Genomic DNA, 17,231 nt, shown 5'->3' with positions numbered 1-17,231 from the left:
ATTGTTGCACTTTAAAGTTCGGAGACCAAATTGTCACTCAAGCCAAAGTACAAGGTATGATAAGGAATTTTCCCTTAAACCCAAATTTGACAACAAATTTCTCAAATTCTTCTTTCCAAGAATTCCTGTTCTATTATAAAACGTAAAATAAAAATGGGTATTTCACTACTTTGACAGTTTGACCAATGAATAGGATCAAAAGACTAGAATACCCATAGAAGTTCATGTAACTTACAGAATGAACTGCCATTTCCTAAATGGCTTTCAAAGGTCATCTAATTCCTGATTAGTACCTTGTACTTTGAGCCTAATGCTACTTTGGTCATCAATCTTTAAAACACAATAATTCATTATCTTAGCTTTTAAAACATGCCAATTTAGTATATATCAATAACTAGTCATTAAATGGTATTTAAAAAGACACAAATGCCCTTCGAATATTATCTATTTTTTTATTAACCATCTAAATGTTGACAAAAAATGAACAATCTCAAATCCTTTTTTTTTTTATTCAAGAAAATTGAGATCACCTCTTAATGATCATTTTGATAATCTCAATTTTCTTTTTTAATAAAAGAGGCAATAATTTGGGATTGCTCATTTTTTTTATATGAATGGTTGATAAAAATTAGATGATATACAAAGAGCATTTGTGTATTTTCAAATGTAACTTTAACTTAACGACTTCTTAACGATAGATCCTAAACTAAATTGATTAGCGATATATAGGTAGGCCCAAAGGATAGTAATAGAGAATTTACTAGAATCTAAGAGAGTAGTAGCGCGGCGATGGCGCGGGACGCCAGCTACCAGGGCAACGGGTCGCGTAGTTTTGATTTGAGCCCTTTGACTGGCGGATCGCCTTCGTCTCCTACTGGTTTTCTTTTCTTAATAAGTCTTCTGGTTTCTTCTCCCTCTATTCTTAATCCGTCTTCCTGTTTCAACTGTTTTTCCTCAATTTATCATCAAAGCTCACTAAAGAAAACCCGCAAATTGTAGCTTCGCGCTAGTCGATCGATACTGTCTTGTCTTCTCCCGAGTCTGTACTGTTTGAGTGTTTTCATCATTTCATGCTCAGAAAACCCTGGTCTTAATGCAATCAATTCTTGTTCCAGTACTCAAGACCATGTCTCGCTGATAATCTGCGACTGTATTTCATTTCTTTTCGCAGTCTCTTCTCTCATTCCTCGTTGATCATCTTTGTGCCTGTATTTGTATTTGCCTATCTTATTTAGCTGTTAAACCCTTGTCCCTTCTACAGATATAAAACAATTCAATTTGATTTTCGAAATCCCACCATTTCTAGTCTTAAGATCTATTTGCAGTGCCTATAATCATTTCTTCAGCTACTGGAGTCTGGAGATACTCATTTTGTTGTTCTTCGTCAGAGACCACCTGACGTTATTGTTTTGTATACTACGACACTAGAAGTTCACGAACTATAGATCCCATCCTCTGTTCTGGTGAGTAATCTCGACTGCGCATTCTGTTAATTTGCTAAGCGTTGTGGCCTCGATTACCAAAAAAAAATTGGAAAAAAGAAAGAGAAAAACACGTACTGGTTCTGGAGCTCATCGGCTCATCTCTTTTAGTAGCCAACTGGCAACTGAATTCTTTATCCATCCGTGAAGGATGATGATTTTCATCTTCTAAGAGGGTATGGAGGAGGGAAGATAAAATACTTAGTTTCCTAAACCCTTCAATTCTTGCACGATTACATCGAGCCTCGCTCCGTAATATCTGTTGAAATGATGGGTTCTTAGACATCCATGTCGATCCTTTGCGGTCTCCCAATCCTTGAATGCGTCTACTGCCTTGCCTGTGCTCGTTGGGCGTGGAAGCGATGCCTCTACACCGCGGGCCATGACAGTGAGAATTGGGGCCTTGCCACCGCCGAGGAATTTGAACCTGTCCCACGCCTCTGCCGCCTAATCCTCGCCGTCTATGAAGAGGACCTCCGGCATCCGCTCTGGGCTCCCCCTGGTGGGTATGGCATCAACCCTGACTGGGTAATCGTGCGGAGGACTTACAAAGACACCAATGGCTGTGCCCCACCTTATGCTATCTACCTTGATCATGATCACGCGGATATTGTCTTATCCTTCAGGGGCCTTAATTTGGCGAAGGAGAGCGATTATGCAGTTCTGCTCGACAACAAGCTTGGACAGAGGAAATTTGATGGTGGCTATGTCCATAATGGACTCTTGAAGGCAGCTGGGTTTGTTCTTGATGCAGAGTGTGAGCTTCTGAGAGAATTGGTCGAGAAGTATTCCAACTATAAATTAACGTTCGCTGGACATTCTTTTGGGTCAGGGGTGGCTGCGTTGTTAGTAATGGTGGTGGCGCAGAATCGGGACAGATTGGGGGACATAGACAGGAGGAGGATCAGATGCTATGCAATTGCTCCTGCAAGGTGTGTGTCACTGAATTTGGCTGTGAGATATGCAGATATCATCAACTCTGTTGTGCTCCAGGCAAGTTTATGGTCTTCTTCTTGTTGGCTATGCTTTGTCGCTTTGTAATGAAAGTTGGGAGATATTTGGACCCAAAAAGGAAAAGGAAAAAGATAAAATAACACAACTTTTTTTAGGAAAAAGTAGTCATGTCTCATGTCTGTGGATTTCTTGACGTTTCCGTGTAAATATATCTATGCATTTTTCTGATCATTTGTGGAATTTGATCTAGAAGACATGTTTAAATGATAAAGCCACAGTTACACACATAATTAGACACAGACAGTGGAAAAAGGATCCTACTCGGGTTAAGTAGCAGGTTCCCTACACAATATGTCATATTTCTGCCATGTGGAAGCATGATGTGGCTTATCCAACCCATCCATCAAGTAGGGTCTCTATGGATTGGGCACTCATCCGATCTTCCTGTCCACATCAGCCCTGTACCCCAGTTTTTATTAGCGTTTCACACAAATTACCATCTGTTTAAAGTTTTAACATTTCTAGATTTAATTTGTTTGACAGCTTTACTGTGAAAACATGGCAATGGTTTTTAGGTCAAGTTTGACCCATTGATATGCGGGCCAGCCAATTCTCTACATGGAAGATTCCATGCCATTGAGCCTTCTTCAATAAACAAACCAACTAGCATACTCACTCCCTATACATACATCTGGACTATGGCCCAGGCTGATGATTATGTTTTCTATGGGGAGACATATAAGTTTCAATTTGGAGCTATCAATGTTGGATGAGAAGGCATGCAATAATAGTAACTAGTACAAACATGAATCCTTTTCATTTATTAATTGTGATGCTAGCTTTGAGCCCTTTCTTGGTTGTTGCTTTTCCATGAAAGAAGAATTGTTTAGAGAAACTTACAAAAACTTCTTGCTGAATGTTATCCATCAGTTGAAGAAACTAATCCGTCTTGGATGAAGATGCATGCAATAATAGAACTAGTACAGTTACAAACATGGATCCTTTTCATATATCACCACTAGCTTTGAACCCTTTCTGGGCTGTTACTTTTGCATAAAAGAAGAAACATTTAGAGAAACCTACAAAAACTTCTTGCTGAATGTCATTGGTCAATTGAAGAAACTTATCAATGTTGGATGAGGAAGCATCAATAATAGAATTAGTACGAACATAGATCCTTTTCATAATCACTAGCTTTGGGCCCTTTTTGTCTTTTCTTTGTTGTTGCTTTTCCATGAAAGAAGAATTGTTTGGAGAAACATACAAAAACTTCTTGCTGAATGCCATTCATCAGTTGAAGAAACTTGTTTGTTGCATCCATCATGCAGGGAGTCCATTGCTAGAGTGAGATTTCTAGATAAGGTTGTTGCATCCTTTATGCTGGAAGCCTACTACTGCTAGAGTGAGAATTCTAGCTATGGTCATTTCGCTAGAAGATGATAAGATGCCTCCTTGTGGTCTGTCTTGTTCTTTTTCACATCATCTGTCTTTTAGAAATAAATAGAGGATCATGGGCATGAGTCTCCTGAAAAATATTTCATGCTGCAGTCTTTGTGTTTCCTGAAGCACAAGTAGGTTTGCAAGTCAGGTTGACACACTTGAAGAATTTCAAATATATCGGGCTTGGGTTAGGGTTTGGGCCCATTGAAAATTTAACAAATTCACAACCGACCCCAACCCAAGTTACATCCCTAAGCACAAGAGCAGAAGCACTTCCTCACAACAACTTATAGCCTTTTCTTTTTGGTTTCTGTGTTCTGGAATTTTTTATTGCATTGGTTCAAAAAATCATTGAATCAATTTTTGTTTACCAAACCTATATAAAGGGGGTCATTACCCAATGTTGGTTCCAGCTATGCAGGTGGTCTTGAGAGAAGTGAACTGGTTATGGACCTAACAATAGGCATTTTTTTACACAAAGTAGCTGTTCTTAGATAAAACTCTGTTCCCAAGCTTGTCGCCCAAGATTCTACCATTGTACTAAGCAATTGCCATTGTTTACTAAACCTATGTAGCGTTTCTTTTCCTAAACGCAACAAAGTTGCCACATAAAGTTTATTATATGATTGCCAAGGCGTTGCCTAGGTGACTAGGCACCCTTGGCCGGTTGCCTCACCCAGACGCCTTGACTTATGGCAATTAGGCACCCGCCTAGGCGACAAAAATGACAAGGTGGGCACCTTATTAAAATTTCATTTATATTCATGCATCTTATAAATAAGTGTGAATACCTTATGTTATATATTATATATCATTTATACTTTGTTTTGATGTTTTACTATTGAAATTTAAAAGATCAAAGGTTTTGAGGAGAGAAGAAAGAAAAAATAAAGGAATAATAGAAGTGATAGAGTTGTTTTCCCTCTATTCTCCCCCCTCTTTATCTCTTCAATTAAATAAAGTAGCAATTGTGTCCTTTTTTTTTCTATTTTATTTTCCATCTTGATTTTTTATCATATAAAGTTAACCTTCTTTAGTTGCTAATTGATATGAAATTGCTCTATTAAATACTTATTATAGTATTATTATTTTTGAAATAATGAAATTAAGATATTTAAAAGATTTTGTCTTTTAGATATGATGATTTGCCACATTTTTATAGGAAATTTAATGTTTCTGTAGAGAACACTGAAGTGGGCCCCACAGCTACGGTCTCACTGTGTTCGTAGGGTAGAAGATATTCTAGTCTGCCTAGGGTTAGCTATTGGTCATTTAGTTGTTTCAGTTGTTATTTATTTCAGTCTTTGTTTTACTCTATTTGTTATGTAAAGACTAAGGGCAGATCTGTCCTTTCCATGTAATGAGCATAACTTATAATTATTAATTAAAGTGGCGGCGGCAGAACATGAAGCTTCTGCTCCTCCTTTCAACCCTTGTGTTCTACTGCTTCTTCTCCCTTTCTTTTCTCTCCTCTTTCTTTCTGCTTATCTTCGATCCTGAGATTCATTAGGGTTCAAGACTGATAACAGTCCTGAACTTCTAGTGTGTATCAGAGCCAGGTTCTCTCATGTGAGTCTAGTCTAGCCGACCACATGAGAACCATCTAAGGCTGGAAGACTGAGAAAGCAGAGTTCGTTGACTGGTTCTTGGAGATCTCCAGAGGATTAGCAGCTGTTTGAAGAAGTATCACAGTTGTAGCAAGTTGGTGATCAGGAAGAATCAAAGAAGGCTAGGGTTCGGGTAACCTTGGTAGGCAGCGAACTGCATTCTACTGTAAGTTTTTTACTTTCTGAGAGAAGTAACATCAGAAAAGATAGGTTGGACCTATCCAGTAAGGGTGGCCGAACTACTCTAGGGTTTTATCTCTCTATTCTCTAGGGTTTCTCTAGGGTTTTGTCCTATCCCTACGGAAAACCCTAGTATTAGGCCGAAACTTGTGATCTTATTCCTACGGAAAACCCTAGAATTCTCCTCAACATTGATCAGTTTTAGGGTTTCATATTAACTCTAATACAAACCTTATCCGTAAGGCTCTTAGGACTGATTAAAACCTCGAATTGGCTTCAGCATATCAGATTGCCCTTCAAACTGTGTTCAGTCTTCTTTTGGGGTTTCAAACACTTTTGAAGGGGTGAAAACAGTTCGGACTGTTGCTGTTGTGTGTGGTTATTGATTTCAGATCAGTCTTATATATATTTCATGCACATCTATCGTGAGTACAGATTGGTTCTCCACTGATTTTGTGACTGTTGTTGTGACTTCTAGTGCTGGTTTTGACTGTAGTAACCATAATCTTTGATACTTCTGGTTCTTGACTGAAATGGAGCTTAAGAATCAGGCAGAAGGCAGTTTTGGGAACAACAGTTATGGTGGTGGTTCTGAGACAGGTTTTCAGATTACAACCATAAAGTTTGATGGATCAAACTACTTGGAATGGGCCCAATCAGCCATGATGGCTATTGGGGGAAGGGGCAAAGTAGGGTATCTCTTGGGAGATGTAACAGAACCTTCCAAGGGAGACCCTACGTATACCAAGTGGGTCCAAGAAAACTACTTGGTTATGACATGGCTCTGTAATTCAATGCAGCCCCATATCAGCTAAAATTACTTATGGGCAAAGACAGCCAAGGAGATATGGAATGTGATGAAAGAGACTTACTCCCAACCCCTTAATGTTGCCAGAGCATATGAGTTGAAATGTGAGGTGAATGCCCTTAAACAAGGAGAGAAACCGGTGTCGGTCTATTTCTCTAACTTGCAGTCCCTGTGGCATGAGATTGATCACTTAGAGACTCTTGAGTGGGAGAGTCCCAAAGATGCTCATATACATAGAAAGCACATTGAGACAAACAGAGTGTTTGAGTTTCTGGCAGGATTGAATTCAGAATATGATATTGTGAGGCAGCAGATCTTGACTAGAGATAGTGTGACCCTCTCTCAGGCATACTCCTTAGTGCACAGTGAAGAGACCATGAGGAAAGAGGGTGATTCAGAGAGGGACAGAAAGAAGGAAGATAAAAGGGATGTGGTGTGTGAGTATTGCAAGAAACCTAAACACACAAAAGAAACATGTTGGAAGCTGCATCCACATTTGGTCCCGGCAAAGTTGAGAAATAAAAGGAGTAATGCTCATGTGGCTACGACTACTGATTCAGCATCCTCATCTGGCACGAGAGGCACACCATTAGAGACCTTAGCTGCAGTTCGGGCAGCTCTAATACATCGGCCTTTGCACACTCAGGTACTCGAGCCTCAGCCTACCATGCCTCCGCTCCAGGTACTACTGAACCGTGTTGGGTAATAGATTCAGGTGCATCTGACCATATGACCAGCTTGCCCTCTCTGTTTACTACTTATCACTTATCTTCTGGTAGGGATACAGTATCTATAGCTGATGGCTCTCTTGTCCCTATTTCTGGCAAGGGTGACATCAAACTGTCAGATACTATATCCTTGTCCTCTGTCTTGCATGTTCCTAAACTGGATACTAACCTCCTTTCCGTCAGTAGCATTACCAAACATTTGAACTGCTCAGTAACTTTCTTTCCTGACCGATGTGTTTTTCAGGACATGGAGACGAAGAAGGTGATTGGGACTGGCTGTGAGACGAATGGGATCTATCTGCTCGGGGAGAGTTCTCGTCGGGAAGAGTCAGTGGATAAGAAGTTACTTGTTTCTCAAGTTGTGAGTCCGGTTATGTTGTGGCATAACCGATTGGGTCATTTATCTTTTCGGTCCTTGAAGAGTCTGTTTCCTACTTTGTTTGAGTCTGTTGAGTCATCTCAGTTGAAGTGTGAAAGTTGTGAGTTGGCTAAACATTGTAGAAACTCTTATTCATTGAGTAATAAAAGGAGTAATAGTTCTTTTGATATTGTGCATACTAATGTTTGGGGGCCATATCACATTCCTTCTATGGGGGGGTACAGGTATTTTTTGCTATTTGTTGATGACCACACCCATTCTTCATGGGTTTATCTTATGCGATCACGAGATGAGGTGCCTGTCCTGACCCAAAACTTCCACCAAATGATCCTAACACAATTTGATGCCAGGATAAAAGTACTTAGATTTGATAATGCAAAGAAATACTTTGCTAAGCCATTGGCATCGTACCTCCTTAATAATGGGGTTATCCACCAGAACACGTGTCCTCATACACCTCAGCAGAATGGGGTTGCAGAGAGGAAGAATAGGCACATCTTGGAGGTGGCTAGAAGTATTATGTTTACCTCCAATGTCCCTATTCACTTCTGGGGTGATGCTATCCTTATGGCGGTATATCTTATTAATCGGATTCCTTCTCGGGTTCTTGATATGAAACCTCCTTTTTCCCTTCTATACCCCAATGAGGAGTTGTTCACTATTCCCCTCAAGACATTTGGTTGTACCTGTTTTGTTTAGCTTCTTGGTCCCAATCACTCCAAGTTTCAACCCAAGGCCTCCAAATGTATCTTTCTTGGTTATGCACAAACTCAAAAGGGTTATTGTTGTTATGATCCTGTCTCAAGGAAGAAGTTTGTATCCATGGATGTCACTTTCTTTGAGAAGACACCCTACTATTCTCGAGTCTCTCCTCAGGGGGAGAGTAGTGAGCGTGGAGATTTGGGTCTTTTTCTTCAGGGGGAGGAGGAGTGCAGTGAGGACAGGGTTAATACCTTTGGGGTTGTTCCCTTACCTATTCCAGTTGATGATGAGGGCTGTAGTAGCGAGGGTGGTCAAAGGGATCGGGAGTTGAGAGTCTATCATAGGCGATGCAGGCAGATTGATCCTGGTCATCAGCAGTCCCAGCCAGCTACAATCTCTTATGCGGCTCCAAGTCCAGATATTACAATCTCAGGGCCCACAGAGACTCCTTCCATTGTTGCTACCTCACCCTCTGCAGATGACCTTGACCTTCCCATTGCCCTCCGTAAAGGAAAACGACATTGCACCACATCTACAGCCCACTGCATCTCCCAGTTTTTGTCCTATGATCGCCTATCTCCCTCCTACAAGTCCTATCTCACCTCTGTTGCTGATGTCCCTATTCCGAGAACAGTGCAAGAAGCCCTATCAGTCCCGGAGTGGAGAGGTGCAATGCAAGTTGAAATGGATGCCCTGTTGAAAAATAATACCTGGGAGCTAGTTGACTTGCCCAAAGGAAAGAAACCAGTTGGATGCAGGTGGGTATTTACTGTGAAGCATAATGCGGATGGTTCCATTGAGAGGTACAAAGCTCGGCTAGTTGCAAAGGGGTTCACTCAAACTTATGGTATAGATTACTTGGAAACATTTGCCCCGGTAGCCAAGATGACCACCATTCGGGTTCTATTATCTCTTGCAGCAAGCTACACTTGGCCTTTGTACCAAATGGATGTTAAGAATGCTTTCCTGAACGGGGACTTGCAGGAATAGGTCTACATGCAGTTGCCTCATGGATTCTATGATACAGAGGCAGGTAAGAAAGTTTGTCGGCTCAATAAGGCTTTGTATGGTTTGAAGCAGTCACCTAGAGCTTGGTTCGACAGATTCAGACTAGCCCTTGGGAAGTTCGGTTATGTACAGGCCCAGTCAGATCATACATTATTCATCAAGAGGGTGGAGTCGTCACTGACACTACTTGCAATTTATGTTGATGATATTGTGGTCACAGGAAACGACAACCATGAGATTGAGTCCCTCAAACAGCTTCTTCATCAAGAGTTTGAGGTGAAAGATCTAGGTACACTACGGTATTTTTTGGGTATTGAGGTTGCTAGATCTAAGCAGGGGATCTTTGTCTCTCAGAGGAAATATGTGTTAGATCTCTTGGCTGAAACTGGAAAGCTAGGTGTCAAACCTGCAGATACACCTATTGAACAGAACCACAGGATTAATGCAGAGAGTGGGGAGCTGCTTGAAGACAAAGTTATGTTCCAGCGGTTAGTGGGAAAGCTCCTATATCTATGCCTTACCCGACCAGACATCAGTTATGCCGTTAGTGTTATCAGTCAGTACATGCATTCTCCTAGAACCACACACCTTCGAGCAGCAGAAAGAATACTAGCATATTTGAAGAGATGCCCGGGTAGAGGTATACTGTTCAAGAACAATGACCACATGAAGGTGGAAGTCTATACAAATGCCGATTGGGCTGGGAGTGTTGATGACAGAAGGTCTACCTCTGGATATTGTGCTCTTGTGGGAGGTAACCTGGTTTCTTGGCGGAGTAAGAAACAAAGTATTGTCTCTCGATCCAGTGCTGAAGCTGAGTATAGGTCAATGGCTAATGGAGTGGCTGAAATTCTTTGGCTGAGATCACTACTTGAGGAGTTGGGTGTTGAGTATGAGAAGCCCTTGATGCTGTATTGTGATAATCAAGCGGCTATTAATATAGCACACAACCCAGTGCAGCATGACAGGACTAAACATATTGAAGTTGATCGACACTTTGTACGAGAGAGGGTCTCATCACAAGAAGTATGTCTCCCATACATCACCTCCAATATGCAACTGGCGGATATCCTCACTAAAGCTGTATCACGAAAGAAGCTAGAGGCAGATCTATCCAAGTTGGGAATGATAAACATTTATTCCCAACTTGAGGGGGAGTGTAGAGAACACTGAAGTGGGCTCCACAGCTACGGTCCCACTATGTTCGTAGGGTAGAAGATATTCTAGTCTGCCTAGGGTTAGCTATTGGTCATTTAGTTGTTTCAGTTGTTATTTATTTCAGCCTTTGTTTTACTCTATTTGTTATGTAAAGACTAAGGGCAGATCTGTCCTTTCCATGTAATGAGCATAACCTATAAATATTAATTAAAGTGGCGGCGGCAGAACATGAAGCTTCTGCTCCTCCTTTCAACCCTTGTGTTCTACTGCTTCTTCTCCCTCTTTCTTTTCTCTCCTCTTTCTTTCTGCTTATCTTCGATCCTGAGATTCATTAGGGTTCAAGACTGATAACAGTCCTGAACTTCTAGTGTTTCTAATAAAGAGGATTTCTAATTTTCAATTAATATGCATGCCAAATGGTATATAAAACTGGGGAACTAGCCAAAAGTTACATATTATAAAATTCTTATCGCCTAAGCGATTAGGCGCCTAAGTGTTGCCCAGAATTGCCTAGATGCCTTGACAACTGTTTATCTAAATGAAACTTAAATTTTCCAATTAATTAGCTTGCCAGAAGGAAGTCTAGGATCTTTGGTGTGCTTGAATAGGGAAGTTAAAAGTTCTGTAGAGAAATGAATATGAAACTATCTGATCATTAGAACATGAAGGTTTGTACCTTTGGGTAGAGAAGACTTGTTGAGGCTTTTGAATGGCATTTTTTTCTTGTATGCATGGAGATTGCTGTACAACAATCTAACTTTGCATGGGCAGACATTTTTCTGCAAAAGAGATACATCTCCCCAAAGAGTACAGGTACATGACAGACCGGGTGTCCATACATTGGAGTATGGTGATTCCAATGAGGTCAAGTGGAAGAAAAACCATTTGAGGAGGATACATGTATATGTATGGGTTGCATTGGTTGGTCAGCTAGCTCTTTTCCGTATAGAATAAAAATCAATTCATCATCATATATTTGAAGGGATTCAATAGAAACTTAAGAACTTTGAGGGATGCTATTCATAGAAAAAAGGTGCAACTTGTGTTGGAGTCTTGGAGACAGGGCTCCTATGAGTAAGCAAAAACATACAGGACTTACTATTCTAGATGATTCTCTGTCAGATGGATGGTAGGAATATGAGATATCAAAACCTCCTCATGGCAGAAGATCCTTGCCTTGTAGGATTTGAAGCCCCCAGATATACAGGCTTGCATCTCTTCAAATATTCAAATATGAAAGGCATTTTATCCATATTGAGAGATACTAAAAACGAGAAAAATGATAAAATACTTTCATTATATCGTTTTATAGTTCTTTCCCAACAAACAATTATTGGGGTTTTCATTTTGTGGTGATTACCATTATTTATTCCATGAAACTCAAATATAGTAATTCAAAGTTACAAACTTATTTCCATTATCAGGCATTCACATAGCATTTTTACACTGTAAATTCATTTGTAAGGCATCTACTCACCTCACTGTGAAACTCATATATTTGACCTACTCTAGTTTGGGTAGAGCTGGATCTCCTGGTTGTGGGGGTTCACTACTGGCGAAGGACACCCATTATGGGCAATCTTGTCCCTCAAACAGATGAATGAGATAGAATTTCTAGGTCTACTGCTATAGGGCCAAAAACATGTCAACAAGTAGGGGTGTCAATTGGACTGGATTTGGTCCAATCTGATCCAATCCAATATGAGTCCAATACAAATGGACCAGGTCCAATCCAATCCAATGAATATTTTGGGCCGGTCCAATTCAATATCTGGACCGTCCAATCTGTTCAAATTTGTTTTAATTTAGATTGGTTTTAACCTAAATCTGGTTCGTTGACACCTATATTTTTCGTTTTTGGTAAACCATTGACACCTATATTCTTATCTTCTATCAATGGACCAGATATTGTCTTAATCCAACCCAATCCAATATAAATTCATTATGGATGGAACAGGTCCAATCCAATCCAATAAATACTTTGGACCGTTAAGTCTGGACTGGTCCAATTCAATATGTCTTATTGGTCCATCCAATCTGTCCAAATTGATTTTGGTTTGGACAGGGTCCAATTCAAAACTATTCCATTGACACCCCTATCAACAAGGGATTAAGAATGCTAATGGTTTCTATTTGAAAATCTCAGGTTCCCCAACCCCCTCCAGCATGCGATATTGCTGTTTAATTAAAAAAAAAAGATGGACATTGTAATGAAAGAAAATTTTATCTTCCTTCCTAATCAGTCACATTCTTCTCTCTTGCATGTGTTCAATCCCTTCAATGTCAATAGAGATTGTACATGTGAAAACAGATTTTTGATCTCTCGGTTGAATAGATAAATGCTCTTACATAATTCCAAGGTCATATGTTCATACTATCAAAGTTTAATAATTTGTGAGTATTCTCTATATAGAGGAGATAACTTTGTTGCTTTTTTAGTAGTGCTTATTGCTTCTGGCTTTGGTCTTGTTCTGTTTAGACTTGTGTGTATGGGTTTGTTATGATCAATGGATTCTCAGGATATATTTTGTCAAAAAAAAAAAAAAAAAAGAATGGCATGTTCTTATACAGTCCATCCCATATCTTTAAGAAATCTTGTGGCCATACACAGTCTGAATGGAGAAATGAAGTTTGAACCTCAGTTTAAGTGTTAGAAAAGATGGATCATCATTTTTGTTGATGGTGTGACATGGCCTTGGACTTGGGAGTTCTTCTTGTCTGGATTTCTATCCCCAAGAAATATACTACAGAAGCAGAGCAAACCACTCTGTTAATTTGATTTCCACTATGCACGATCTCAGAATAAAATGGCTGTAAATTTGATGAGATTGTAATGTGCCGATTTTATTTCCCCAGTTTGTGTTATGCATATTCCTGTTGTTTTATCTGTTCCTTCATACTGGTTATTATATGTGCTCAAGTTCTAACAATTATTTACTATAATGAACCAGGATGATTTCCTACCTCGAACAGCCACACCCTTGGAGGATATTTTCAAGTCACTTTTCTGGTAATGGGGAGGAAGCTGTCTTTATCACCTTTCCTAAATGTGTACTTTCTTCAGTTGGTAATTTCTAAATATTTATTTTTGATGTCGAGCTCAAATGCGAGGGAATTCCTCAATTTTAAGGAAATTATATAACCTTTTACCATGGTTAGATCAAATTACTCTGTACTGATATAGTAGATTATATATTTTCCATTCCAGCACCAAACCATCTTACTCTAGTTTATGTGATTTTATCACCTATTATGGTACTTAGAGATTTCTAATGCATGTTCTCATTTCTGATTCTATCCTTTCTAATTTTGCCACTACCAATATTAGCATCCTAATCTATGCTATGCCATATAGTTGGGACAAGGCTTAGTTGAGTTGAGATTGCTAACTCAGATTGAGGTGGATCAGTTTTGGTCCTATTAATGAATGATTCCCCATTTAAGGCCCATAGTGTGCTTGTTGAAAAAATTGCTCCCCTAATGTCAGCTCTAATTTCTGAAAATTTGTTGGATTTTCCCATTACTATGTTAGGTCTAATTTTCCTTCTAAACAGTTTACCATGCTTGCTATGCCTAAGATGCATGGGAGATACATGCATACCAGAGGAAAAGATGCTTAAAGATCCAAGGCGTCTTTATGCACCTGGTCGCCTTTATCACATTGTTGAGAGGAAGCTCTGCAGGTTAGTCAGCTACATTAAAAGTAACCGTATGAATTGACAGAGATCTGCTTTTTGAGCTTTAACCAGTTAACATTTTTTTTTTAATCTTAGAAAAATATATTATGACAACTAGTGTTGTCAAGGTTCATGGTGCCTTTACCACGAAAAATTCCATGATCAATCAACTCATGGATCCAAGCATTCAATGGATGGGTGTCACAATGACCAATAAAAATGGCCCCAAGCAGGTTATCATAATGATCTGAAGCATTGACTGATTATTCTTGATTTTTTCCCTTGTTCTTGTTAGCAATATAAAGACCTATCCTTGTATTGTATAGATTTTAATTTCCTTCTTGCTGTTCTCTTTTTTCCCAATCTTTTTAATGTGGGTATGTTGGCATGTGCACATCCATGTTTATTTATTTGTGAGAGCAAGTAATTCAGGTCCTTGCATGGGTGAGCCATGTGTACTACAGGGTGTGGATAGGACAGTCTAGACTGACCCGTCTGGATTCCTAAACTGAGAGTAGAGAGATCCAACCATTCATATTAATGTGGGCCATGCTACATTTCCTCGATTTTATTGGCATGCCCTTCATATAGGATCTCATCAGTTGCGAAAACTCCAAATTTAGATCTCTTATGTGGAGTCAAATCTTGATGTAGAGAAAATTAAGCTTCAACCATGATAGTTGCTTCTTGTATGTATTCTGGTTGCAGGTTGGGAAGATTTCCTCCAGTTGTGAGGACAGCAGTGCCAGTGGATGGGAGATTTGAGCGCATAGTCCTCTCTTGCACTGCCACATCAGACCATACAATCATTTGGATAGAAAGAGAAGCTCAGAGGGCACTGAATGTAAGATTTCAACTTTTTGTTTCTGGCATTCAAGCTCCCTCTAAATTTTAAATCTTGTCCATGTTGGTCTAAGTTTTCACCTTCAGATTTTTTCTTGTATGGAGCTTAGATTCAAGTCAGAGAGTTCAGTTTTTTCAATAGAAGTTTGATGTAAAGTGCTAACTTCCTACTGTTAGGGGTGAAAGTTGGATACCCAATTGAAGAATCTAAACTGCATTGGGCCTGGTCTCTTGGGTCAGGTCCTTTCAGAATTTAACCAACGTTCAACCCAATCCCTCCCAAATTGCATTGGGCCTGTGGTGGCTAACAAAGTGATCCACTAGTTCCAGAACCTTCACTCATTCTCAACTTCATTTAGTTAGAAGTTTTTTTGAGCGGATTTTAGTGGTTCTCCTTCCTATAATGAAATCACCTGTTTTTCTCTCGGTCACATTGCATATCTTCCTATAATGAAATCACCTGTTCCTTCTCTTTTTATAATTCTGGTCGAGATTGAAGCATTCTTTCTCCGTATCTTAGTTAATGCTAGAGAAAGATCAAGTTATGGGGATTCCACCAAAGCAGAAAATGGAGCGGCAGGAGACTCTTGCAAAGGAACATACAGAGGAGTACAAGGCAGCACTGCAGAAAGCAGTTACGTTGGCTGTCCCCCATGCATACTCTCCTTCTTATGGAACATTTGAGGAGCAGGATGAATCCAGTGGGACAAGCAGAGAAGCTTCTGTATTGGGTTCATCTACAAAAATCAGGGCGAGGGAAAGCTGGGATGAATTGGTTGGGCGTCTTTTTGAGAAGGACGACACTGGCCAGATGGTGCTCAAGAAATCACAAAGTGATGGCCCATAATGTGTTTTAAGTTTTAACAGAGAAAGGAAAACATAAACAGCTTTCATTTATTTATTCTTGTTGGCATTCTGGATATGTTTTTTGTTGTTAGATGTAAAAAAATAGAAAAGATCTGAAGGCCAATTGTATCATTTGTATGTAAAATGGATCTGTTCTGTTTCCATACGAGGATGGAAGCCATTGTAAATTATATTCACATTAGCATCTTTTTCATTGTAATTGGTTTTCAAAATTTGAGACTCTTAGGTTCTGTTTGGTTGTCAAGGAAAAAAAGAATAACGTTCATAAAATATACTATTTCCTGGTTTTTGGTTGCACATAAAATGGTTGTGGAAAACAAACGTCTTCCCGGAAGGTAGGTAGTAGTTGTGGGAAAATAACATTTCTTATAATTTTCTGTAAGCCATTTTCCGAGCACAGGGCTGGCCATTCGGTTCAATTTCATGACAACAGTTTTCAGTAAGTCCAAACTGTCCAATGAAAAAATTATTCCTTGAAATGCTCTCCATATATCTTATCAAACTGCCAAACAAGAGTTAAAAAAAAAACTTCTTCCATCAATTAATTGGTTGGTTAATCAATGCAAACCTATTACCCTGTTGCGGTCAAACGTCACGGGCTAGTTTGCGTTCTTTTCTCACTGGAAATTGGATAGACTTTGCTACTGCAGTAACCAGTAAGGGGTTGACAGTGACAAGTGTTGCTTTCAGTCACATTGGTATTATATGTAAAATTTGTAGGAAAATATTTTTAATGTACGGATCGATGCCTAAAGATTCAGAAAAAGAAATAAAATTCATCCTGTTTCCCTTACGCGGTGCTTGCTCTATAAAGGGTGATGCATCAGCATTACGTTGGAAAGATTGCTGTTCCAGAAAATCGTAATATATTTGGAATCATGTTTTCATAAAAAATGGTGTTTCAAGCTATGTCTTGAAAATTGAGAAGGTGTAATATGGGGAAATGCCAAATTCGATATTTTTTTTTAATTTGGAGCTTGTTGCTGTCAACGAGAACATGATGTGACAGTGATGTGGATTTCTTATAATGGGTACTTGAAGATATATATTGAGCACTAGTACCAAACAGGTGTTGTTGTTGCCCCAGGAAACGTCTTACCTAGCAGCAACGTTTCCAAAAATAAAAAAAGACACCAATGCTTCAGAAAACAGTGCTTCCAACCCACACAGAAAATGGTGTTGTATACAGCATTGATGCCAAACATATACTTAGAGAGTTGATGCCATCTAGTAGTTCTTCCATTGGGGTAATAACAGAAATTGAAAGTAGGACGAATCTTGCATTTTCTTCCCTTTTGGATGTATGTTAAATTTGTGCTTTCTTTCCTTCTTTGTAAGTTATTTATCCAGGTAAATGCATTTATCCATGTTCTTTTATTTCCCAAGTAAATAAACTAAT

The 17,231-nt window shown here is 39.4% G+C and overlaps 1 protein-coding gene across 2 annotated transcripts; it reads left to right on the top strand.

The window, feature by feature from the left end:
* The first annotated feature begins 750 nt into the window (after positions 1-750).
* Positions 751-16,044, top strand: LOC148879932 (uncharacterized). 2 transcript variants are annotated; one of them, XM_088961693.1, is made up of 5 exons: positions 751-2,474; positions 13,397-13,455; positions 14,000-14,128; positions 14,831-14,966; positions 15,486-16,044. In XM_088961693.1, the coding sequence occupies exons 1-5, from the start codon at positions 1,770-1,772 to the stop codon at positions 15,810-15,812; spliced, it is 1,356 nt and encodes a 451-aa protein (XP_088817819.1). In that variant the 5' UTR covers positions 751-1,769; the 3' UTR covers positions 15,813-16,044. The 2 variants fall into 2 exon arrangements, with proteins under 2 accessions (XP_088817819.1, XP_088817820.1); XM_088961694.1 differs by lacking the exon at positions 14,000-14,128 and having other exon boundaries at positions 763-2,474.
* The last annotated feature ends 1,187 nt before the right edge of the window (positions 16,045-17,231 follow it).

Source organism: Nelumbo lutea, chromosome 1 (assembly GCF_056320005.1).
Source record: "Nelumbo lutea isolate HS-2025 chromosome 1, American lotus-T2T, whole genome shotgun sequence".
Classification (NCBI taxonomy): domain Eukaryota; kingdom Viridiplantae; phylum Streptophyta; class Magnoliopsida; order Proteales; family Nelumbonaceae; genus Nelumbo; species Nelumbo lutea.
The sequence above is the reverse complement of the archived record's forward strand: the minus strand, read 5'-3'. Positions and strand labels throughout refer to the sequence as shown.

Bases quoted from the DNA above. Each gene is read 5' to 3' on its own strand.
- LOC148879932 (XM_088961693.1), top strand. From the start codon at position 1,770: ATGTCGATCCTTTGCGGTCTCCCAATCCTTGAATGCGTCTACTGCCTT. The intron at 13,456-13,999 runs GTAATGGGGAGG...CCTTCTAAACAG, and splicing joins ATTTTCAAGTCACTTTTCTG to TTTACCATGCTTGCTATGCC. The intron at 14,129-14,830 runs GTTAGTCAGCTA...TTCTGGTTGCAG, and splicing joins GTTGAGAGGAAGCTCTGCAG to GTTGGGAAGATTTCCTCCAG.